Here is a 25,586-nt window from a genome sequence, read left to right as displayed (position 1 = left end):
ATTACCCAGCTGCCAAACCCTCTGTCTCTCCTCACTTTCTGGGCAACATAATCAAAGGATATAGTTCCCTCATTCGAATTTTCTTATTTATTGTCTATGACTTGAGCCAGGGACACAAACATAGATATTTTGAGCTCAACTAAAAAAATCACCTCTGGCAATAATTTAAATACCCACTATCTGTCGCACTTGGTAGTTTTATGTGAGAAAATGCCCCAGAAGCATCTAATATTGTTCACAACCTCACTTACCCACCCCGAGGTTTCTTTCACAGCTCCCACTAGCAAGCGCTTTAGGAGGGAGCATCTTAGGGCTCTACCCCACCCCCACCCTTCCAGCCGTACAAGCTGGGCTCAGTGTAACCTTTAACCAGAATGAAAAGCCACTTTTCAAGCTGATGAGAACCTGAATCCATTATAATGAAGGATTTCCCTCATCTCCCAACCCACTCACCACCTTCCGACACTCTTGTCTAAATTCTGTGGGTACCTAAAGGACCCTCGCGCAGGGAACTCCTAAAACTAGAACCAAAAAGGTCAGCGTGGAGGCTGGGCCAGTCCGGTCATTGACATGAGAGGCTGCTGTGAAGCTGCCTCCTCTCTCACGCGTGGTCCACCAGGGTGGAGGCAGTCCGGCAGCGAGGGGGGCGGATAAACACACTTCCTGAGTATTTATTTTAGGACGTCCTGGTTCTTGGGGGGAGGGGTACAAAAATGAAAGGATGGTGGAAGGAGCAGTGACTTCAGTAGTTTAGTTAACTTCAAAAAAAGAGAGAGAAAGAGCACGAAGTTAAGCAGGCAGGTCCGCGAGAACCTAGAGTTTTCATTTTATTATCATTTTTGGAGCATTCCGAGGGACCACTCTGCGCGCTCCCACACCCAGACGACGGGCCACGAGCGCAGTTGCGGTGGGACTCGGAAGCCAGCGGGGAGACCCGGGCAGGTACCCGGGCAGGTGGGCTTCGGGAGGGCTCTGGGAGGGAGACCGTGCGTGGCCAGAGCTCAACCCCAGCGAGCGCAGTTTTGGGTGCTCAGGGTAGCCCCCGCAGCTGGGGTGAGGGATGTCGATCAGTTCTTCTCTTTCTCACTCTGCGCGCGCGCGCACGGCGCTCTGCCCAAGCCCGGTGACCCTGGGAGTCCAATTCCGGGGCCAGGGCCACTACCTATGCTCATGCCACTTGGACCACCCCATGTTCCCTCCAGGTGAGCGCAACGCCGCTCCGGGGCACAGAAATCTCCACTGTCTGTTCCGCCGGCGCAGCCTCCTCCAAAGCCGGGAACCAACTTTGCCTGCGCCGCCGCACAGGGCCCGTGTCCCGACTCCAGGCGGATGCGGACTCCCCTCGCAGTGCTTGCTGGGCACAGTGCGCCCGGGACTGTGAGGACCGCACTCCTGGGGCACCTTGGCTCCGGAACCTCGCAGCGTGCGCGCCCTCGGGGCGCCTCCGTGGGACCGCGGGGCGAGGCAGTGCGAGCCGCCTGCGGTTTCCAAACCAACGCAACGCAATTCCTTGGCGATTTCGCCCCCTTGCCGATCATTTCTGATCTCCAATATGGAAATAAATATTAAAGTCAAAGGGCCCACGGGGAAGCTTTCTCAGACAGGACAGGATATCTTTGCGCCTTTCCTGCACCTGTTCTAGGCTTGCTCCTCCCCATTCTACAGAAACTCAAATATTTTCTCCGCGTGAGAGAAAGAAAGCGTGAATGAGAAAGCGCTGCTTTAGAAGTCAGAGTTTGTGAAGGGGGGGGGGCGGGAAAAGTTAGATGCAGGTTACCCCCAAGAAGGAAAGTCAGGAAGTGTGTGGCTTTCCCCTTCCAACATTCCCCAAGTGCCTCCGTGGTCCCGGCCACTTCAAGAATGCCTAGAAGACGACCTGCGACACCCAGGACAGAGACAGCCCGACAGGCAGAAGGACAGACAGAGAGAACAACGGAGAAGCAGAGCACCTACTGGTTGTGGTAGCCGAGGGGGTCCGGGATGCAGAGTTCTGACACGTCCATCAGGCCTGCTTTAGCATTCCCAGCTGGTAGAGAAAGACCGCGGGGGAAATCACGCGGAAGAGCGAGTGAAGGGCACAGGCGAGGTGCGAGTCCGGGCCGGGGCACAGGGAGCGGGAGAAGGCAGAGTGGGAGGAAGCACCGTGGCGGGGCGAGAAGGAGGCAGAGAACCGTGTGCGCCCAGCCCAGCGCTCCCACTGCTGCACGCACTCCTGGCGGGCAGAGGGGACGGGGCGCCGTGGAGGAGGCTCGGGCACCCGAGACTTGGAGCCCACTAACCCTACTGTAGCTTTAAGGCTAGGAGACTGATGTATGGTTTGGCTCCTATTGGCTATCTCTCAGGGGCTGGACTTAAAGTGACAGAATCAAGCTGGGGTGGGGGGAGGGGGGTGAGCCTGAGAGACTTCAATGGAATCAGACGCTCAGGCGAAGTCCCCACCTCCTGAGGAGCAGCAGGAGGACAGGGCTGTGAGAGCCGCAAGGCCTGCCCTCTCACTATTAAAGAAAAACAATTTTTGTCCGACTGGCTCGTGGGACTGGGTTGGGGGGTGGGGGGTGGGGGGTGAAAGATTTGCTGCTTGTATACCTGCCACCCTCTATCCTATCTTTTTAACTGGCAGGTCTAGCAAACTCACCTCGCAGCCTTTTGGAATGGGTCTGTTTTCGAGATATTTAAAAATGAGTCCTGCTTCTCTGCTCTCACACCAGGAAGAGGCTATAGCCTTAGAAATTCGCAGCGTCCTACCCTGGGTTGGGTGTGCAGAGGTGCAAAGGGTCAGGCCAGCAGGTGAGGCCTGACAGCAAGAGAAGGCACAGAAGAGAAACGATTCCCTGCCCAGCGCCCCTCACCTGGGCCAGCTGGTTCTGAACCACTTTCATGTGGCTAGATGCAGGGTGTGCATCTATAAAATGCTCTCTGGGTGTGTAAAATGACGCTGTCTTCATTGGCAACCCCCAGAAATGTACCCAGGGCACAGACACAGGCAAATAAATTCCGGTCCGCTTAGAAAAATACAATAGTGGTTAAAACAACCAACCTGTCACATCCACTTCGAGGCACACAAGTAGACACTTGAACATACACACCTGAATCCCCAGCTATGAACACACCTGCATGCCTGTCTGCTGCTCCCTCCATGAACCCGATGGTTATGGGCTGCCACTGTACCAAAGCAAGCTATAAGTCATGCCCCAATTCTTCTTCTGGGGCTTGCCATCTTTTGAGATGTGTCAGCCACAGGGATAATAATCAATTTGATGATTCAAATGAGTGTGGGGAGGGAAGTAGGTATAGAATTATTTAAAAGGGAAAAAAAGCCCTCAGGAGAGACCACCACCTTATTCTCCTATATTCTACAGAAGACAATGAGCAGAAGGGAGGGAGGAATAATTTTATCATCAAAATAACGTCTAAATGGAGTGTAACTCCAGGCAGTGTTTAAGCACTTCAGGAATAAAAGCAGGAGGGTTGTGAGAAACCCCAGGAGGTGCCAGCCTCTCGGGAGGGGCTGGGGACTGGGCAGAAAGACAGCAGATGATACTTGACTTGGATAAATGGACGCGTGTGCAGGATGTGGCACAGCTGAGATTTTTCATAAGTGCTGAAGTAGAGGAACGCGGGATTCTCTGCGTGCGGGGCTCAGGCAGGTATCTCGGAGAGATGGATGAAGATGTCTGCTCTGTCAGCAGAACCCCAGCAGCCCCGTTTTTTTTTTTTTTTTTTTAACCACATAAGTACTTGGTCACATTAGAGATGGAAAGGATGAAGAGACACTTTCCTTGAGCGTCTATGCAACCACCGGATCTTGCCAGGACCTCAGTACTGGTTTCTCTGCATTCTTTCTGGCCCCAGAAGTCCCTTCTCCAAGCACACAGCAGTCGGGAAGCACTTTCTAAAATGCACACATGATGTGCCCTTGCTGCAATTCAGAAAGGGGCCCAAGTCCTTCCTGTAGCGTACAAGGCAGGCCCCACATGACAGGTTCACGTGTGTCCCTCTGAGCTCCTCCTCGGCCCCTGCCATGCTCCCATCAGCCCTTGTATCTGCCACTTAGAATGCCCCACCTTCCAGACCACACCAGAATCTTCTGCTATTCACTTTGTTTCAGCTAATTTGTTAGTTTGCAATGACATATATGTGTATTGGTATGAGTAATACTCTCTCCCCACACACGCACACACACTAGATTGTAAGCTCTGTGAAAGGTAGGGACCATGTCTGTTTCTGTTCATCAGAGAATCTCCAGGGCTTAATGGTGCCCAGCACACAGCAATTACTTGGTAAAGATTTTACTGAATGAATTGGTAAACTGTAGCTTTTGGGGTGGGGTGTCAGAACCTGCTGCCCCAGTGGGGGTGAGGCCCTGCCAGGTTGCCTGGGATCAGCTGACTCCTTGCTGGGCGTGGGTGCCCCATTTTAATTGGAGACAATACACTCAGTGGAGCATGAAAAGAAAACTTCACAGTGCAGAGCAGTGGATGCAAAGCCACAGGGGGCAAATGAGGGGAACGAGGAGGTCTGTATTGGTGAGAAAGCTAGGCTGATGCCTGCACACAGTCATTATCTGCACCGCCTCACTTCTGGGCATTAGCTGATTGTCCTCCAGGGCCAGAATGGGGCCCTGGAGACCCAGCCCTCTTCAGATTGTCCTCTGCTGTGCCTATCCAGCCTCCTCAGCCCTGGGGCAGAGCTCTTTTCCCTATGCCTCCTTGGCAAGCTTGAGCCTGCAGACAGACCCTGCTACAGGGGAGATGAGGGCCCCTGGCAGAGACACCCTTGCTTTCCCAGGCAACCATGGCCAGGTTACACAGAGCTCATGGGACAGCCTTTCTCCTACTCTGTCCATAGGCAGTTCATGGGGGATAGTATTCCTTCCCAAAGCCAGGGTCAGCTTCCATGCCTCTAGCTGGAGAGGTGGCAGTGTGGGAGAGTCGAGGACTCCTGGATCTAGTCCTGACTACTCCATGTGACCTTGCCAAAGTCACCACCTCTCCGGGAAACCAAGGTGGAACAGCCGGTAGAGAGGGAAAAGGAGGGCTCTTAAGTTCCCTCAAACTTGAAAGTCATTCAACCATCTCTTCATAGCTCCACTGCTCACTTAGTGCAGGGACTATTTGTAACCCACCTCTAACAAAAAGCTCTAAGTCACCCCCTTAACTGTCTTGTGTCCCAATACTGACACCCCTAACTGGGCAAGCCTGCCAAAAGGAAAGGGGACAAAAGTTGTTAGACACAGTAACTGCACAGAGTGTAAGGGGACAGCCAGCTCACTTTGTTTTCATGACAAGCTCCCTTAAACAGATATTTATTGCATTCACAGAACCTTACAGGTAAGAGGGCTCAGGGATCATTTAGAACCATCATAGGACTTTACAATTAAGGAAGTCTGTCAATTTCTCTGTGTGGGGACATGACCTACTCAAGGTCACACAGCAACGAACTAGCAAAGCATGCCATCTGTGGATTTTCACTTATCCAACTCCTATATCTTTGTACACAAGTCTCTCCACTTTCCCTCCTCTCCCCTTCCCCAAGTTCAAGCTCTTTCCTAAGGAATATGAAGCCAAACCAGAATAGTGCCACTGACAACACCCATGCGTCACCTGGGAGGTGGTGGGGAACCAAGGCTTCTGCCCAATCTGCTCCCCAAACCTGTGTTTCTCTAAGTACAAAAAACTCCCACTATCTGGTAGATTGTGGTGCACAGGTCCACACTAAACACCCCTCTTTCCCTTTCTAAGTCCTTAGAAAGGCCTGTCCTAATGCCTGCACCTGAATCTCGAGGGTCGCCCAAGTGGCCTGCGATGATCTAAGCAGCTGGCCCCAGCACAGCACCCCTTGCCATGGGTCTGGTGAAAACCTCCACCATTCAGAGTCTAGTCTTGGTGTGTTTCTTCCCTCTCTTGAGACAGCCTCCTCTGACATCAGTCATTTCTACACCCGTAAGGCAGCAGCAAGCAGGTTCTCCTGGGGTCTTGAAACCCCTCCCTGTGATGTGATGTTTACAACCCAACAAGAGGCATGTTTTTTTTCTCTCATCTTGCAAGCCAGGCAACTTAGTAGGAGCTGGGGGACTCAGCAGAGACCCCAAGAAGACAGAGGACTTGATGGCTTCACCATTCAAAGGTAAGGCCCACCAGGACTTTTTGAAGAGTCTGCCACAGGCTCCCTAAGTCCAGTGAATGTGGAACACAACTGGTTTCGTTACACCACACCTGTCCCTCACCCTTGCCCTTACCCACATTCCCTGAACCCAAGTTCCCACGTGGGAATGATGCCCTGGGAAACACTCGGGTGTGCAGCCACTTCTTACCACCAGCCCAGGAAGGAGAGGAGGCCTCCGTGGACCTGTCTGAATCACACGCCACGCTTGTTTCTCTTGCACCCCAGGGTCGGCGCTGGCAGAGGCGCGTCTGGAAAGTGAACCCCTTGACAGTCCATGAGGACTAAGGGAGGCCTGGCCTAGACAGCGAGTCTAACCTGTGCATCCCTGCGGACAGTGCAGATCAGGCCAGGGCTCCATGGTATCCAGGCTCGGGAAAATGTCCCTGGCCACACACATCTGTGGTCCCACTCACGCTCTTGTCACCTGCTTGAATAGGGGGGTGTGGAGTTATATCCCTCAGTGGTGGTCAGCAGACTGGCATTCCATTGGCTGGCACACATCCCAAGGATCATAATGAACTGATAACACTAATACAATGTGAGTTTGTACTCCCATAATAGTCTCCTGCTGACAGATAAATGCTGCGGAAACATGATGGCTTTTCCTGAAGCTGTAATGGGCCATTATTGGGGCAAGAAGGCTCATACGCTGTTAGCACTGCCACCATGACACCAAAGATAAAATAGGAAGGGGACAACGTCTTGAGTGGATAAATGCTCGGGTTCCCTCCCACCATCACCATCATCCCTGTCATTACTTTAAATCCCTACCAGGAGTCTTGGAATAAACTCCAGATAGTTCAAAGATCCATCATGATTTTTATTTTTCTGAACCTCAAGATCCTATTCTCACCAACATGGCTGAATAGTATATTAAAGTTCTCTGTTTGCCAAAAAGACCCCCTTCCTGCAGGCACTATGCAAGGTGGCAACTGTGTGGCCCTGCAGGTGGGGGGGTCAGGCACGTGAGATATGTTTCTCCATAGAAACAAAGACCTTTCTCCCTCCTAATCACCAGGAGAATAGGAACGCATTATGACAGTGACAGCCTTGTCCTCTGCCAAGTTCTTTTTGGGGGACGGGGGGGTGGCAAGAGGAGAAGTATAAAGAGAAGAAGAGGGAGGAGGAAGTGGGAGGAGGGGAGGAGACGAGAGCACTGGGCCTTGATAGCACCTGTTACCTAAGAGGCATTGAACTACTAGCTGCTGTCTAATTCAGTCTTTTCGGTGAGAGTGGATTGTGGTTTTTTTCCTTATAACGAAGAAATTTGACCTTATTTCCATCCTGTGTCACATGTTAATTTATCACCCAATTTCTTGTGACTTTTGCATCCATTTAAGCATAAAACCTAGTTGGTTTCAAGTAGCTGCACAATTTATTTCTCGGGTCATGTCATCGGTAAAAGGAAAACTCCTCTTTGATGATAAAACAACTGTAAACATCTCATGGTCAACAGTGGCCACAGAGACAGTGAACGGTTTGCTTTGCAAACGCACAAACGATGCCTCCATGAACATTTCTATTTGCCAGGATGATTATCTTAGAGAAGCACAACTTACATGGAACACTTGGAAAATTAATTCTAAGGTAACACACGCGTGTAAATAGCTGTTATTAAGTGGGAACAAAGAAGCACGTTGGTCGAGCATGTTTCCCTGGCATTCATGACATAAGATCAAGACTGGGAGCATTGAAAAGTGTTTTCATTCCCTAATAGCTCAATTAGGGTGGGACTTCTCATTTCATTATCTTCCAGAATAAAATGCACCTTTTTTTCCTCTAATAAAATGTTTTATGAAGAAGAAAAAAAAACACCAGCAAATGCTTTTAGGTTTCAGGAAAAATCAAATGTGTTTTGTAAACTGTTAAGAACTATACCTATATGGAAACATGATTAAGATGATAGCTTTTGACTATGTTCTCACTGCTGGCTGAGTGCTCCCTTCACAAATGCATACTATGGGGTTGGCCAAAAAGTTCATCTGGTTTTTTTCCGTAAAATAAAAGACACATTTTTCATTTTCACCAATAATTTAATGGATTTGGATATTTTGAGTATGCTGACTAATTATTAATGTCTCAATTAGATCACTCTCAACTTCAACTGGTCTACCCGACCATGGAGCATCATCCAGCAAGAAATCTCCAGCACAAAACTTTGCAAACCACTTTTGACACATTCAGTCGGTCACAGCACCTCCTCCACGCACTGCACAAATATTTTTTTTGCATTTCAGTTACATTTTTACCTTTCTTGAAATAATAAACGATAATATGCCAAAAATGTTGCATATTTTCTTCCATCTTCAATATTAAAATGGCTACACAAAATTTCACCAATTTGGTAAGTTTTTAAAAAATGCACACTCATGTCACAGCTGTCACAATACAATCTAACAAAATTGTTCTGAATGAAGTTAAAGGCCACTAAGCACTACTAGAGCCATCCTATGGAAAAAATCAAATGAACTTTTTGACCAACCCAATACATTGAAACTAGTCGCCGTGGTACTCTGCTCCCTGCTCCGAATGATGTGGCTATGAATGGGCAGTACCAGTTCCAGATGAAGGCTTGGGTTCTGTAGCAGGGCCTTCTCCAACATCTTTATTCTTCATAAACAATTGGGAACATGAAGCTTTAGGAGGATTCCTGACTCAGAAGTGTTTGCCTTTCCTAGAAGGACAATACAAGGCAGGAAGGGAAACTGCAGAACCACAGGGAGTTCAGAAAAATGGGTGAAAGGCAGTCAATGATACAAGATTTAATATGGATAAACACCGGTAATACACTTGTCAGCAATGACCCCAGAAGGAGCCGGACAGTAGCAGAGCTGGTGGGAGAGCAGTGGAGCAGAGAGACATCTGGGGTCAGAACAGATAGCACATTAAGCACAGGCTTCCAGCTCAATGGCATGATAAACACTGCTTTGGGGTAATTCTGCAAAACCCAGCCGAGCAAGGAGCAGCAATAATTCCTCTTTACTCTCCCTTACAAAAGGTGCAGATGGAATTTTATGCTCAGCCCCGAGGGACTTGCTTCGAAAGCCAGCTGGAAAGGTGACGAGGACAGGTCTTGGAGAGAGGTAGAGAAGGTGCTGTAGGCCTCCTGAAGTACCTGAGCCCACCCTTCCAGGAAAGAGGGACAAATGTGGGACAAAGTGGGATGGATTGATTGTCCCTGCACGTAAATGGATAAAAACCTGGGTCCCAACACTGTGTCACACACACAGCAAGTGTCATCTTTGGTTCCTCTGACTGCTCCCTTTCTCTGTCCCTTGGTCGGCACCCCCCAAGGCCATGTCTCAGCTCTACCTCCAGTGCACGAGATCTGACTGACCGAGGGGCCAGATGATGGGCCCAGAAGTGCAGGAGGGTAGCTCCCTGAATTCCTCCTTTTCCTGCCCTCTGTGCATAGTTTCATGGTGATACTTTTATAACCCTTCCAGGAAGGGCATGCATGCCAGAGCCACCTGTAAATTTCCTTGGGGTTGGACAGGAAGTCCAACCATGGCACATCACGCACCTGTCCTCACCCCAGTCCCCTTTATATCACCCTTCGTCCCCTGGCCTTCCACCTCCCAAATGAAGTGTCAGCATTGTTAATGCCTGCCTCAGGCTCTGTTCTCTGGGGAACCAGGGCTAATATACAGACTGAATCAGCAAAGAGTTGATGGCCACTGACTTGCCCTCAATTTTAACTATTTTATTATTTACTACCCCCTCCTTTCGTCAGGGGAGGGGAGCATAATGAGGACAATGACTGATGGATGACTAGGGTAGTCCCTACATGAGTTACAGACTGTTTTACGAAGGCCCACATGGACCCTGCCCCACCCACGCACTCACCCATCCCCTCAGACACTCTGGTTCTGGTTCAGTTGCCAAGAAGTTCAGGTCAATGGTGTCACCTGAAGCCAGCCCACAGGACCATCTGGGCCAATATCCCTTCTCCACGCTCTTTTTTTTCCTTCACCCGCCATACCCAGGAGGCCAACTGCATACAGTTGACCCTTGAACAAGGGTTTAAACTAGGCAGGTCTATTTATACGTGGATTAAAAACAAATAAATACTATACATATATTTCCCCCTCCTTAAGATCTTCTTAATAACATTTTCTTTTCTCCAGCTTACTTTATTTTAAGAATACCATATATAATACATATAACATACAAAATACATGAAATCTACTCTATGTTATCAGTAAGGCTTCCTGTCAACAGGAGACTATTAATAGTTAAGGTTTGGGGGAGTCAAAAGTTACATGTGGATTTTTGACTGTGCGAGGGGTTGGCCCAGGGTAAGGGGTGTCATTCACACACCCCCTGTACTGTGCTCCCCCTTTCCCTGGTCTTTTCCCCGCATGCACACCTACCCAACAATAACTCTAAGTTGATTTTGGCTTCCTGCGCCAGGAGAGTCCGGCAGAAGTCTATGATCTCACACAGCAGACATTCTAGCGGCAAGTAGTTTCACCTTTCTGGTCTGTTGTCCTTAGCACATCGGCTGTCACCTTCAGCTTGCCTCCCCCCACCCCCAACCCCCGTGATTGAAGGATGGTTCTTATGGCCTGTGCATCACTGTCTCCCTCAGCTGTGCCCACATCCAGCAAGGACATGTATGTACATACGTATTTCTATTGGGGGAAACGTTGCTCCTTATGACTCTAGTTGTTTTTTCACTTTTTTGTTTTGATTTGATTTTAGTCCAGAGGAAAATCTTCCCCAGGATTTCTGCATCCCCACCCCAGCAGGCTTATCCTCACATCTTCTTGGCCAGAATCCAGTCACATACTCAACTCAAACCAATCACTGTCAGAGGAGACATCGGTCGCCATGACTGGTTTAAGATGTGTTTACTCCCTGGAGCGGGGCGAGAAGGTCACTGTTCCTGAGCACATTCAATGACAAACAGATCCGCTCCTGTTCGAAGAGGAGGTGGGAGTGGCTGCTGGGTTAGCCACCAGGAGTGTCTGCCACACCCGGTGGTGGGCCACGGGCAGGACACTGGCTAGAGCACACCATGGATGCAAGCAATAGACGGCCATCATCTGTACAGACAAAAGCCAACAACAAAAAGCCTGGCTGCTTTTTGCTGCCACCGCGCTCCAGCAAGTCAAAACAAGGGCAGCCCTCACCTGCCCTCCCTAAGAAAATCTCTGGTTGCTCGAAGTTCTACTCAATTGTTGCAGTTGCTGGTGAGTTGTAATAATACATGTGAGCTTCAAATTAGCATGTCTTTATTGCCTAAATTTGAATACAAATGGCATTCCACGTGGAAGTTATGAAGTCAGCCACACACACACAAGCTTAGCGACACTTAGCTACATGGTGTTTTAGTGGTAAATTCATAACGGGAAGAATCATTCAAGCAAACTTAAGGTGCAGTTTGGGTCTCTGCCCCTGGGTACGGTATGTCCCTGTGTTCAAAGAGAGCACAGTGATTCTACAGACAGAGAAAGAACTTGAGGTTCTTCGATCGTCTTCTATGTGACTGCTTAGAGGATTTATTTGCATTTAAATTTTAAACCGTGAAACAGAGCATAAGTGTGAAATGTGATACCTATAACTTCAAATATTAGTTCCTATGTGAAAAATTCTGTTGAATTAGAATAATATTTTAGCATAGAAATTTACTCTTCATTTTGAGTTGTTTATGGTTTGTTTTTAAATTAATCAACAAATCAGGAAAATAATTTTGATAATTAAAAATTTTTATTTATTGATTTTAGAGAGAAAGAGGGAAAAAAAGTGAGAGAGAGAGAGAAAAAAAACAACATCTATCTGTTGTTCCACTTACTTATGCATTCATTGGTTGATTCTCCTATGGGCCCTGGCAGGGCAGGGGGACGAGGCGCGTGGGGGTGGGGGGCGGACAGGGATGATCAACCAAACTGGCAACCTCAGTGAATTGGGATGATGCTCTACCTAACTGAGCTGTCCAGCCAGGGCCAATTTTAATAGTAATTTCACTTTAGTAATACTTTAATAATGATCATTATTAATTATGATATGATTATTACAAAATATTATTTTGTTGTACAGAGGAGGGCAGGCCCAGTGTCAAATATTCAAGGTTTGCCCACCTTCCCTCCTCTTGATCAGCTGCTCTTTTCCTCCTCCCACCCTGAGCTGGGCTAGTGGTCCTTGGAAACAGGAAGGCAACTCTCCACATTTCTCCAGGATATTTCTAAGGGAACTCATCTCCAGATAGATCAGTAGTAACTGTTCTGAGCCCCAAAGTGTCCAGAAATCCCCTCAGCATCTTCATCATGTCTCCATCTTCTTTTAATTGAATAATTCTGCCCTTTATCAAATGTCATCAATAAAGACCGAAACTCTATTTCTTATTCATGATATGGTTAATTCTGTGTTTTCATTTTCTCATCTATTTTGCAGTGTTCATTGGAGAATGTTAACTCTAATATGACTCTTGAGATTCATTGACGAGGGGTGGAAAGGGGTGGTGGGATATACCACTTTCTGAGCACCCACTCTGTGCTGGGCACCCACACTGTTCTGCCATTAGCCCAGTCACAGCGTAATCAAGTCCACTTTCCATCTGAGATGACTATCATCACTCTCATTTTACCCATTGAGAAGAAAATTAAAGCAGTGAGGGTAAGTGGCCCACGGCCAGAAAACAATCTGAAACTTGACTCCCTGTCCATTCCACCACATCACCTTCAGGGAGTCATTGGCACTACACCTTTGACTAAGGAAGAGGCTTTCGTGGGCTCGCCTGGGAACCTTGCTTAGCATCATGGAGAACTGGGAAAATCTGAGCTTTGATACAAGCAACCAACTTATTCAATACGGGAGGGCTTTAGGAACACAGTCTCTGGGAAGTCAATGAGGACAGACCTATCCCCACTGTACATGCATTTAGCAAGACATGTTCATTCCTAGTAGAGAAGTTCTTTAAAATCAGAATGAGGTATGCTCTCAGCACTGAAGGGAGAAAATGAGAAAAGGACTGTAACATTGGGGAAGAAACAAACTGATTTTATGGAATGATGCCAAAGAGTAAATTTCAACGTTCTGACTTGGAGAAGGTGAAGGGCAACTGGAAGAAGAAGGACGAGGTGATGAAAAGGAAGATGACCTACTGCCAAAGCAAAATTTCCCCATTAGGGCCAATTTGCTCAGTTGGAGCAGGTTCAAATGTGCAGCAATTCTGAAACCAGCTGGATATGTTTGAATGGTTTCCACAAACACACCCAAGAAATTAGGAGGTCCCCTCTGGAGGTAGAAAAATTCCCTAAAAAAATAAGGAGGGCTCCAGTTTGTAAGGTCACCACAAGACCAAATAAGTGGTTTTATTTTCCTATTTCTTCCAACGTCAACTAACTGCGCATTTCCCTTTGTTCACTGGAAGCTCACTCACCTACCCATTCAACTAAGGAGATTCCCCTCTGGCCCCAGGATCAGAGGATGCGCTGGAGGATGTGTCTCTACAGAGACTCAGCTCCTTAACTCTGTAACGACAGCCAGCCAACTGGTCCACAGGAGAGAGGCTCTCTCGTAATGTGGGGTTTTATTTTGTGTGTGTGTGCTTTGTTTTTTTTACCTATGGAATTGCAAAAGAATTATTTTAAAGCAATAGTTTTCCCCAAAACAATTTTTTAAGTCTTTCTTCAGACGGAACTGTATATAGAACTCTGTTATATAAAGCAGCAAAAAAGTAAAAAAGTAGCTTTTCTGGTTTAGACAAGTGGGTCCCACTCTCTGTCCTTCACTCCCACCCCCCGTGCAGAGGGGCGGGCGTGCCACAATCTACCTCTTCAGAACCCAAGTCCCCTGGGAGCACACTTTGAAAATCAAAATGGGATCTTTAAAATCAATGTTCTCTAAATAGCGTTGAATAAATCAACAGATAAATAAATAAAATAAGAAGTATTGCTTCTATAAAGCAGCTCCATGCCGAGAATGACACCCTCTTTGGAGGCCCCAGGGCCCTGTTAGAGGAGGCCATGGTTAAAAAGCAGCAACCTGCCCAAACACCCTTGCTTTCTGCATCAATATCCTTTGCCATTCAGAATGAGGCCAACCCTGCTTAGGTGGCTTGTCTTGCAGCACACTTGGGAGCAAGGAACAAACTCATTGTCATGGGTATGGTATCTTGGTGGTTCTCAACCAGCGTCATGATGTACAGGTGGATTTCAAATCAGGTATGAAGTCAGTTACTAGGAATGCTAATATTGGTAAAGTCTTATATTAAAACTCACAGCACAGTGCTCTTTCTCATTTAGTGCTTAATAATGACACTTTCATTCACTTGCCTGGATGTGCTTTCTTGAGCGGGAGCATAAGGGGTGAATCTAGAGACACCTTATATTTTATGAATTACAAGCAACACTGTGTGCCGATGGGGTAGTGTCTTCAGGTAAACGTTTCCTGCAATGGCAGAGTGAAAAGAGCAGAGGCTTTGGAGTGCGGCGGACTTCATTCAAATTCTCCCTCTGCCCTTCACTAGCTATGTCTCGGGAACAGTATGTAACCTCCCCGTCCATGTTTCCTCAATCTTTAAAATGTTTTGTTGCAGGGTAATGTGTATAAAGCACTTTGCAGTGCCTGGCACATAGTAGGTGGTCAACAGACACTTCTTTTTCTCCACCCTTCCCTAAGTGGAGGTCCTGACCTCAGCTCTAGCCTGCCTCTCACAGCGATCTTCTCAGTAACATATCCACCATCCACATTACACTCAGCCCCCAGAGTAGAGAGCACCTGAGGCATGAGTCAGCGGCTGACTTTATTCACTGTGACAGTGCAATTCACATGTTCCCCTCTCTGTCCCATCTCATTTCCAGACCCTGAGGATCTGGAGCAGCATCTTCTCACCTGTAATTGGAGCGCGGTTCCTCCGAGCCCCACCAACCTCTGCCCACCTCACCATGAGCTCCCTAACTGGATGGCCCAAGTGTTGAATGCCTGGCCCATTGTGGTGAGCTGTAGACCCTCATTCAATATCAGGGTCAAGGCCACAGTCAGGTCCACCCATTACAGGTGCCCTTGAGTCTGCTTTGAGTCTTCCTTGTGATTCAAACATGAAATCTCATGCCACCCTAACACCTCACTATGATCTGAGTCCTTCAACAGAGGTGGAAAGAATTGCCATTCTTGCAGCCTCTGAGGCTTATTCTATCCTTGCAAAGCCTTTGATCTTCTACATACCTGTTAATAACACCAGATGTTTCCCAGACAACCCTCAGAAATGTGTATATTACTCCCATCTCTTAATCTTGAAGGGTCATCAATATGTAAAAATCCAAGTGCTGGCCATTTCTTCTCCAAGGGACACTTTGGAGGTAATGGAGACACAGGGCTATTCAATTTCCTGCAGCTGAACTCACCTCACCTCACTGCTGTGGCAGACAGGGAGCTGACTACCTTGAGGTCTCCCTCACACCCCAGCCTCCCATCTCAAGGGACCTCTCAGTGCAGCCACCTTGAATGGGCCCAGGCAGAGGCACGTGAGCCCCTGACATCACCTGCCTAAGCACTGGGCAGGCAAGTCATCTGGGATGGGTTGGGACCACCTCCAATGCAGGATGGTCTGAGTATAATGAAAACACAGGGAGGGCTTCTCACATGTGTCCTTCACGATTCCATGACCAGCAATGTGAGAGAGTTCCCTGTCCAGTGTCTGCAGGAGGGGCCTGGTGGCAGCACCTCCAAGCAGGGTGGAGGCCATTTGTGTGTCAGATGACTTGCCATCCCCCAGCCCTTCCTGGGTTTTATCTCACAGATCCTATTAGCTCACAATCAGAGGCAGAGCAATATCTTCCATCGGGAAAGAGGGAAATAAAGTCAATCCAGCCTCTGTGTGACACTCCTGGGACCTTTTTTGGTGGAGGGTTTGGGCAAAGAAGATATTGACAATGAAGAGCATGTTCTTGGAGTTCGGGATGGAACAACCCAGAAAGGTGGGCAGGTGCTTACAGATCCGAGACCAGGGGGACAGAGCAATAGCTCACTTTTATCATCTGTTCAGTCTTGTTATCCTCAATGCCGCTACTAAAGTAGAGCCCCAGATACAGCGGTCTGTGAAGCTGTGACTTGGACTTGGGGAGCCACCCCACCTAGTATAATGATGCATGCTAAGGAGAAAGGGGGGCCATCAGCCCTCTCCCCACATTTTCACCTCTACCCACAGAAAAGGCAGGAGGAGTGGGTAACAGATTGGTTAGTGCCCAGGACATTTTCTGGGCCACGTTTTCCTAGTGGCAGGACCACTCCGTGTTAAAGGTTTGAGCATCTTCCCAGGACTCTCTCTCTTGTCCACTTGACGTCAGGGCTTCCGGCCTCTTACAGGCAAAGCCAGCTCATTCCTGCTCTCCCTCTCTCTTCTCCCAGTTCCTCTGTCTGCAACTGAGCAGGTGAGGGTCTGCTCAAGATGCTGTCTCAGGGTCATGGGGAGGGAGGAGGGGGCAGGAGTGGAAAGCAGTAGGAAATCCGAAGGGAGCAACAGGAGCCCTACCCAAGTGCATGGCTGTCTGAGTGTGCTGCCCAGGACAGGACTGCCACCCTTACCCACCAGGCTGGACACAGCAGAGCAACGTGACAGCGCAACAGGGGGAGGGAGGACAGGCAGCTGCTAGCACGGGTCTCAAAGCCCGGAGGCAGCACCCTCAGGCACTGAAACTAGACCCCCGGCCACCTGATTTTACATACTTTCCCCCCTTTTACTACCTTGTCCTGTAGAAAAGCCAGGACTAAAAAGCAATGGAATCCTGGTGGCCTGGGTGCAGCCACACCTGAGACAGGAGTTGCAGGCCAGGGAGCCTTGGGGGCCTCGGCTTTTGGGGCTGTTTTTCCTTCACTCCCAGAGGTCCCAGCAAACAAAGCCCATGCTACGTCGCTCTCTGGATCTTTCCCCACACGCCGTTTCTTCCCTCTTCCTTCTCAGGGCTTCCTTCCCCAAACCTACCTCCCCGCCAACCCTCCCCATGGAACCCGGTCTTTCCCTGGTACATCCATGCAGACAACCCTGGCATCCCTACTCCTGGCTATTAGTGCAGGCGGTTCCAGGAGTGGGTGACTGTGTGCCCATCGCCTCCACCCAGCTTGGCCACAGACTCTGGACCAGGGCCTCCTTCCTGACTCCGCCCCGTGTAAGACACAGGGCTTCGGGCAGGCTGCCTAATTCTCTGAGGGGATACTGATCATAGTGACCTCAGAGGGTCGCTTTGAATTGTGACGAGGGTATAAGGCTCTCAGCATAGTGCCTGGCCCAGAGTAGTTGCTCAATAAATGTTTACTAGTGTTTCACCCCTAAAATGGCGCTCACTTGTGTTTAAATTACAATGCCAAGGGTTGCAATTTGTATATTCCCCGTTCCTGAATGATTTTGTCCCTAGGTCCTTCCCACACCTGGTGACACAAATACCCACTTTGACTAGAGTTTTGCAAAGGCATCCAGAGAGCTGGTCAAACTCAGTTCATTCTGCTCAGAGCAGAGTGTCAGGTGGGCAAAGGCACTCACATCTTCCTGAACAATACAATAGAATTATCATCCAGACCCGCTTTGGTTTTGTGAAAGGAAGACTATGCCTCAATATTCATCAGCAATGGCCCTCCTGTACCATCATGCTTGTGATTCTAGAGGGCTATTTAGGGCAGTGGTTCTCAAAGTGGGCTCCACAGACCAGCAGCATGGGCATCCCCTTGACACTTGTTAGAAATGCTAAGTCTCAGCTCCCTCACCCCTAGACCTGGGTGGGGATCAGCAATCTGCACGTTAACAAGCAGTCAAGTCACCCAGAGGAACTGGATGCATGCTCAGGCTTGGAAACCACTAATTTAAAGATTCACAAATATTAAGTATTATAAGTTCTTAAGTATCTCCTTGCAACCCATGTTTTCAGCTTCAGATAATCCCAGAGAAGAGGACTTTTTAAAACAACCATTACTAATTCTTAATTAGAGGACATTTAGGGGGAAAATAAACCCTTACCGATTGTGTGGTGTGTGCTCTACAGTAGATCTGATTAAACATGAGGTGATCACCCTTTCCATTTTCAATATCTCCTATTTTCTTTTCTTTTTCAACTTTTCATGGACGTAACATACATAGAGAAATGTTCACATAGCTAAGTGGACAGTTCACGGAATTTTCATAAAAGAACCACATTTATGTATGTACCCGGCACCCAGGTCAAGATATGGAATGTGGTCAGCACCCCAACGTCCCCCCTTTGATCACTCTCCCTGCTCACATTCATTTCTCTTTTGTTAATTGTAGGAATATTTTAAATAAGGAAAATTATTTTAAAGACGGAGAGTTACCACCCTAATCACTTACACAAAAGTTATTTCGACTTGGCTCATTCCCTTCTGCACATCAATGTAATGTAGGTTTGTACATTCTGAAGTTATACTACACACATGTTCCCTGTTGTTACATACTCATCATTTAAAACGATCCCACATCATACTATCGCGCTGAAGTGTCCGTCAGTTCCACCAGGCCTCAGATCAGGCTGCTTCTAACTTTTCACTTCTGCAAGGACTTTCTTTGGCCCTCATGCCTCCTACTTTTCAGGAATGATTTCCTTAGAATCAGCTTTCAGAAGTGAAATCACTGAGTCAAAGGCCCTGACATTTTATTAGGGCTCTTTATTACATGCACTGTTTTTTGTTTTTTGTTTTTTTAATGCAAACCCCTATCTTTGTGCATTTCTGAGCTCCTCCCAGCATCTTAGAATTCTGGATGTAGATTTTTCTCTCCCACCCTCCTGTGAACCCAGGAAAACGCTTTTGGTGACACTAGGTGAGAGTGGAAAATGCTGATAAATTACCTCCTCTCACCACCCCCCTCCCGCCCCCTATTAATTAGGCTGCAACTTGGCCCCAACAAGCTGCAGGAGCAGGACAGCCCTCTGCCCAAGGTGCAAAGTGGTTCAAACAGAGCATAAACCTTCCCCAGGGTCCCCATAGGAAGCGCCTAGTGGCCGTCAAAGGCCCAGCAAAGGCCTTTGGTCTCCTCTGGGAAGGACAGGGAATTCACGGTGGCCACGGTGCAGTGAGAGAGCGTAAGGTTGGACAAGAAAGTAAGATTGGGTTAAAACCCACGGAAAGAGTCCAGCCTCCCTGAGCAATCACAGGACCAGGGGCTGATGGGGCAGGACGAGGGTGGGGGTTGGGTATTGATCCATGTGCTGTTCGTTCCCCCTTCCCAGGTGACTTCCTTCTTGCCCTTGAAAGCTGGGCAGCACCAAGAGGATAGGATGAGTCTGGAGGAAGCTCAGAGCTGAGAGGTCTGAGTACAGAGCTCTCCCATGGGCCACATAAGATGGGCAGGCCTGCTCAGCCATGGGCTGGAAAGGCAGGCATGGACTAGAAGAAATCAGGCTTCGGGATTTGAATTAAAATGCTTGCAATATCATCCTGGCGACAGTATAACAGTAGGCAGCACAAGTTCCAGAGCTACGTTTTCTTGTGTCCTTATGTGTAAAATGTGGGAAATACAGTACCTAGCTCATAGGGTTATGTGAGGATTAAATGAGTTAATAAACCTACCTTACGGGCCCCCAGCTACCCTTGGAGAGTAGCACCCAGCCCCTGGTAGCTGTTCTCAACTCCTCCAGCCCTACTCAGGTCTCCATTGCCTCTGGCCATGTGGTCCCTGCTTCAGGCTGCAAAGAGGGTTGCCTGCAAAGGAGACACATCAGGGAGGAAGTTGTACCCAAGGGATGAAGAATAAAAAAATGGTGACTTCCAATTCTCTCCTGCTTGGCCTACAAAGATAAAACCCAGGACCTTCCTACACAAACATCCCCACTGTTCCATTCCTGTGACCCACACCGCAGGTACTTGGGGGTCAGGCCCTCACCTTATCACTGTCCCTTACAAGCCTCTGGCCTGAGAAGCTGAACACAGACCAAGGAACTACGGTTAAGAACAACTTTGTTCACTCTGTGGAGCTGGCAGAATCCCTCATCCCTGTGATCTCAGCATTCCCATCTCTAAAACGGGACTAATGTACATTTCCTCCTCACATCAGGGGCTAATAGTGGGATATGTCCTTGGGAAAGAGGCTGCTGCTATTGGAGACTGGCACCCATACCTGAGTGACATGGCTCAGTGTGGTGCGGGTAGAACAGAGGAAATAAGCCCATGGAGCACCTGCTGTGAGCCTGGCGCTGTGCCAGGCTGCAGGAAGAGCAAGACTCCACAGCCCAGCAGTAGAGGCAAACCAGGGACATTGGTGACAGGCACCTGGAGAGATAGTGGTGGGAGTGGGGGGTCCCTGGGGTCACAGAGCGGCAGGGAAGGGCTCACAGAAGTTTGCTGAGCAGATACCCTGGGGGTGAGGGTACATGTATACAAGGTCATGGTCAGGGTACATGTGTACAAGGGCACAGGGTAGGACCAACTACACAGAATTCAGTAGGGGGGCAGTAAGACACAGTAGTAGTGACATCAGCTTGGAGCCAGGGTCCAAATCCTGGCTCTGTGCAATCTTCCCCAAGTCACTGACCTCTCTGAGCTGTTTCCTGGTAGGTGCTACTGGATACAATGTTATATACATAAAGCCCTAAAAAACCCTACCTGGCAGTCTAAATAAAAATTAGAGATGCTGCTGCTGAAATCCTGAGGTTAAAATGCCAAAATAAGACAGGGTGGGAACTCTAATTTTTGGTCCTAGGGTTTAGGAATGGCTGTGAATCCAAGATATACTGGGTGAAGCTTCAAACAGGCAAATTTGCAGATATGAGGCCCTTTTAGCAGCCGAGTCGGTTTCAGTATCATACTGAAGAAAAAAGTAGTGGGGTGTAGGAATGCAAAAGAGAGGCTCCGCAGCTCTGTTCCCTTCTTTTCGTCCAGAATGGGGAGGGCGGACCCTAGCACCTCCGCGGCAACCGGGGTACCCTCTGCCCTTCCCCTCTCCACTCTCCAGGTGGGTTTGGCTCCGGAGCTCTCCAGGAGGGCAGCAAGCGCTCGAGAGAAGCCATAGAGCAAAGCGGCTTTTCCTACACACCCATGAAGGGCAGTCACGGGTGCCTCGGAATGGGAAGTGTCAGAGTCACTAGGACACGTCCAATGGGTGACTCTGCTGGGCGGTGTGAGCGGGTGGGGCCTTGTGCGGCCCATCGCAGGCCGAGCGCCACCAGAGGGCGCTCTGGATCTCAGAGTGCGCGGAACTGGCTCGGGTGGGCCGGTGCGCGCCGGCACGTGTGCCGGGGACCAAGAGAAGAAGAGAAAGTCTGCTTTGCGGAATTCAGCCCGGAGCTCGAAGATTAGATTTTCCAATGATCTAGCTCGGAGCAGTCAGGGCAGAGTCCTTAGAAAAGTGATACTAATCATATTAAACTTACATATTTCTCACTCTGTACCAGACACTGTAATTCTACCTCCACTACTACCCCCTGAGATAGATGCTATTATTGCCTCTGGATAAAGTGCCAGAGGGCGTACAGCTGGCAAAGGCCACAGCTGGGATCTGAACCCTCAGGGACAGGCCTCAGAGCCTGTGCCCTTATGGGACACACTAATAATAATCTCTCTCTAGTAATCCATTCTCCTCCCTCCAGTAGCAGATCACTAGTTAAAGGAGCTCAACTCCTCCCTGCAGAAAAGGTGTGTGGCTATATTTCCACTCAGCCACATGGCATCACTCCGATTGTCAAACTAAAAAACCAAGGCATGGCCTCCAACAGATTCTGATTTCATTAACATTTATTGAACACTTACTGGCTGGTTTAGCTCAGTGGATTGAGCGTCGGCCTGCGAGCTAAGTGTCGCTGGTTCGATCTTCCAGTCAGGGTACTTCAGAGAAGGAAAACTCTGACTCCAAAAAACCTCCGCTGCCTTGCGGCATACCTCTTCAGGGGAAAGGCTAAGGGAGTAAACCCCGACAGAAAATACGGAGCCGGAGTCCCTAAGGCGGTTTGACGTTGTAGTCAACACCGGCAACTCCTGCGGCGCACCTGAAACCAAGCTGTATCGACTCCGTCTTTCCCTTGGACCCTTCAGCTGCGAAGAGAGGGGGGGTCTGCTGCATGGGCAACAGCAGACCCTCCATATCACCCTGCCCAGGCTCTGTAGCTTCAGCGTCATCGCAAGATGTCGATTCAACACGGGAGGAGACAGATACCGTGTCACTCCCGAGTCGGACTGCACAACCATTCTCGGTGGTGCAGATAGACTCTTAAGAAGCTACACCATCGTCTCTCGAGACGGACGGCTGCCGACGACGACGACTATGTGTCAGGAACCGAGTTAATGCATTTACACTAGTTCTCATGCAATACTCCCAATAATGTGTGAATTATGTGTGCTCATTCTTATTTCTAGTTTACACATAGGGAAATAAAGTCAGGAAGGTAAGTGATTATAAGTGACAATAGAAACCTGGGGGTCCTACCACCACCATATACATCCATTCCTTCATTTATTCATTTAACAAACTTATTGAACACCTACTCTGTGCCGGGCACTGTTTAGGTGCTGGGGACTCAATAGTCAACAGGACAGATGAAAACCCTTGCTTTCCTGGAGTTACATTCTTCACCAGCTATAGGGAGTCCCCCGGTGACATTAACCCAGTTCTTGTTTCTAGATGGCTTATGAGGAGAGACCATGTGTACTGAACAAGCTTTTCTCATATGGTGCCATATATAGGATAATATTCCTGATCTTCACCTGGAAGATGGCTATTATAGGTAGAATCATATCTCCCAAAATGATATAAAAAGTTCTAACCCTCCACACCTGTGAATGTGGCCTCATTTGGAAATATGAACGGTCTTTGCAGATGCCATCAAGTTGAGATGAGGTTGTACTGGAGTAGGGTGAACCCTAAGGCAATAGGACTGATGTCCTTAGGGAAGACACACGCCTTCACACACTCACACCCAAGGGGAGAACGCCATGTGACAACAGTGGCAGAGATTGAAGTGCTGCACCTGCAAGCCAGAGAACTCCAAGAGCTGCCGGCCACCAGCAGACGGTACCAAAAGGCAAGGAGGGAGTCTCTCCTAGAGCCTTCAGAGAGAGCAGGCCCTGCTGACACCTTGATTTCAGGCTTCCATGCTCCAGAACTGTGAGAGAGGACGTTTCTGTTGTTTTAAGCCACTCAGTGTGTGGTACTTTGTTGCTGGTGCCCTTGGAAACCACTCTAATGGTATTAACTTTAATTTTGTTTCCATGAGTAGGGATGAACCTGGCTTATGCACCCAGTGTTCTTTTCACCTCATCCCCACAGTGGCCAAGGTCAGGAGTATTACTGTGGCCATGCACTGGTACAAAGCTCACTGGCCACAGCTAAGCCATGCTCCCAGTCTCACCATCCTCTGCCTATCTGAACCAGCCCATGGCCCCCATCCAGGAGATAAAGGTGTATCCAGTTGGCAGAGGCAGGGCAGACAGCTGGCAGGTGCACCCAGGCCCCCGCACCTCACCTGCCAGCCTCCTCAGCATTGCCAATGCCCCATGTGGCTGATGTACTGCTTGTTGGTTCCCAGAAAGGGGAGGGGCAAAGGAGAGGCCAAGTCATACTAGTCCAACCAGCTGTGTCCAGGTGGCCCATGACGGTGGCAGACAGAGGCCATCAGGAGTGTGGGGAGTCACCCATGACCCCGTCCTTCTCACTCAACTGTCACCCCATGAATTGCCTCAATACAGCTGTCATTGTGCCTGGTTCTGGGAGGCAGAATACTGATTCACGTGGCTTAGCAGGTTCTGGTCTGGAAATGCACAAAATGCCCAATCTGAAAACTGTGGAGTGACCTAGATCCTCACTGTGAAGCTGCAGATACATATGGACCTAGTGGCTTCTACTCTCCTGGGAAACTGGGGCCTCTGCGATACTGCTCACTTTGAATCTCCTGGGCAGCCTCTCTGCAACCCCTCAGCTCACGAAATTATTCTGGCCTTTCATATGCAGGTGCCCTGCCTCTGTGGAAGAAAGCAAACTTTGTGAGGGCAGTGGTGGTCTGAACCAGTTTGTCTAGCTAGCACAGTACCTTCCACAATCAAAAGAAGCTGGGCATGTGGCCTCTTTACCCACAGCCCCAGCTGGCTTGATGGGAGATGTGCTGTAGAAGTAGAGGTTCCTTCTGGACTGTCTGGCCCAGCTTATGGGGGAGAGAAAGGAGCAGAGATTCCGTTTAGATGTCCTAGGTGGGACTGGAGACAGCTCTTAGCTGGAGACTCCGCAGGGGTGGATGTTTCAGAAATCAGAGCAGGTTGGTGGGTGGCAGAAGGGTGTGGAGGAGACAAGAAGCCTCCAACATCATTCACTAAGAGAATATTTGTCTTCTCTGTGAACAGGTGACTAAGAAGCGGAGTGAGAAGGGAGCAATACTGTTCTCATCAAGCTTGCCTGGTTGTTATTAGACCCACCCAGCTGCATGGGTCCTTCCTTCCTTTCTTCCTTCCCTCCTTCCTTCTCCATTTACTCACCATTTAACACATCTTTAGAGAGCATTATTCTAAGCCAGGTATTGTTCTAGGTGCTAGGGACAGACCCAGCAGTGAGAAAACAGACAAAATCTCCTGCCTTTGTAGAATCCACATTGTAGTGTATGCATCTGTCCTTCCGTTTTAACAACTCATTTCTTTTTTTTTATTTTTTTTTTATTTTGGTTTTTCAATTACAGTTGTCCCCTTTTCCCCCAATTTCTCTCCCCCACCCAGCCCCCCCCCTCTCCCGCAATCATATCCCTCCCCGTTGTCTATGTCCATGAGTCTTTTATACAGGCTCTTTAATTAAACCCTTCCCTTACTTATCCCCCTTAACAACTCATTTCTTTCTGTTCTTCTTTTACCACCCACCTAGCTCTTGGTAACTAAGATAACCTCCAATTGGAGTCTAGATCTCATTCATTCATTCATTCATTCAAAGCTGTCAATGAAGTGCCTACAGGGTTCCAGGCACCGTGCTAGGCTCTGGACATCCTGGGCATCTACCATGAGGCCACAATTCCGGGGTGAATTACCCCTCCATGCCAGACCAGCCCATCTCACTCAGCACACAGAATCACAAGAAACTCTTGATGATTTGTGGATATTGTCTACAGAATCCAGAGGAAAGTAGAAATAGCCAATATTAAGCCGATATGTTGAGCTAGTTGAAGAGACACCGAGGCCTCCACCTCCCTCCTTGTTTCCACCTCTGTGCCCAGACCCAGAGCACCTTTTTCATGTCCAGGGTCCTCTTTGCACCCTTTGGAGCCCAGCAGACCACAGAGGGGAGCTCAGGTCCACCCCGGGCCCTTTCCATATGGGAGCCACCTCCAGCAGCAGCCCCGCACTCTGGACTGCCGCTGCCTCTGCCAGCCCTCACTTCATTTTGTTTGTTTGTTTGTTTGTTTTTTACTTTTTAATTCTATTTTATCGATTATGTTATTACAGTTGTCCTGATTTTTTCCCCTTTTGTCTCCCTCCACCCAATGCCTACCACCATTGTTCATGTCTGT

The 25,586-nt window shown here is 48.8% G+C and overlaps 1 protein-coding gene across 1 annotated transcript in view; it reads right to left on the bottom strand.

Moving 5' to 3' along the window:
* ESRRB (estrogen related receptor beta) overlaps window positions 1–2,253 on the bottom strand; it is an 86,489-nt gene extending 84,236 nt beyond the window's left edge. The window contains exon 1 of the mRNA XM_090268367.1: window positions 1,954–2,253. Coding sequence (XP_090124493.1) covers window positions 1,954–2,003 — 50 coding nt within the window. The 5' untranslated portion in view covers window positions 2,004–2,253. The remainder of the gene's footprint in view (window positions 1–1,953) is intronic.
* Window positions 2,254–25,586: the final 23,333 nt, after the last annotated feature.

This window comes from Furipterus horrens, unplaced genomic scaffold, assembly GCF_987537825.1.
Source record: "Furipterus horrens unplaced genomic scaffold, mFurHor1.1.pri manual_scaffold_3, whole genome shotgun sequence".
NCBI lineage: Eukaryota > Metazoa > Chordata > Mammalia > Chiroptera > Furipteridae > Furipterus > Furipterus horrens.
Note: the sequence above shows the minus strand (reverse complement) of the source record. Positions and strands in the feature narration are given on the sequence as shown.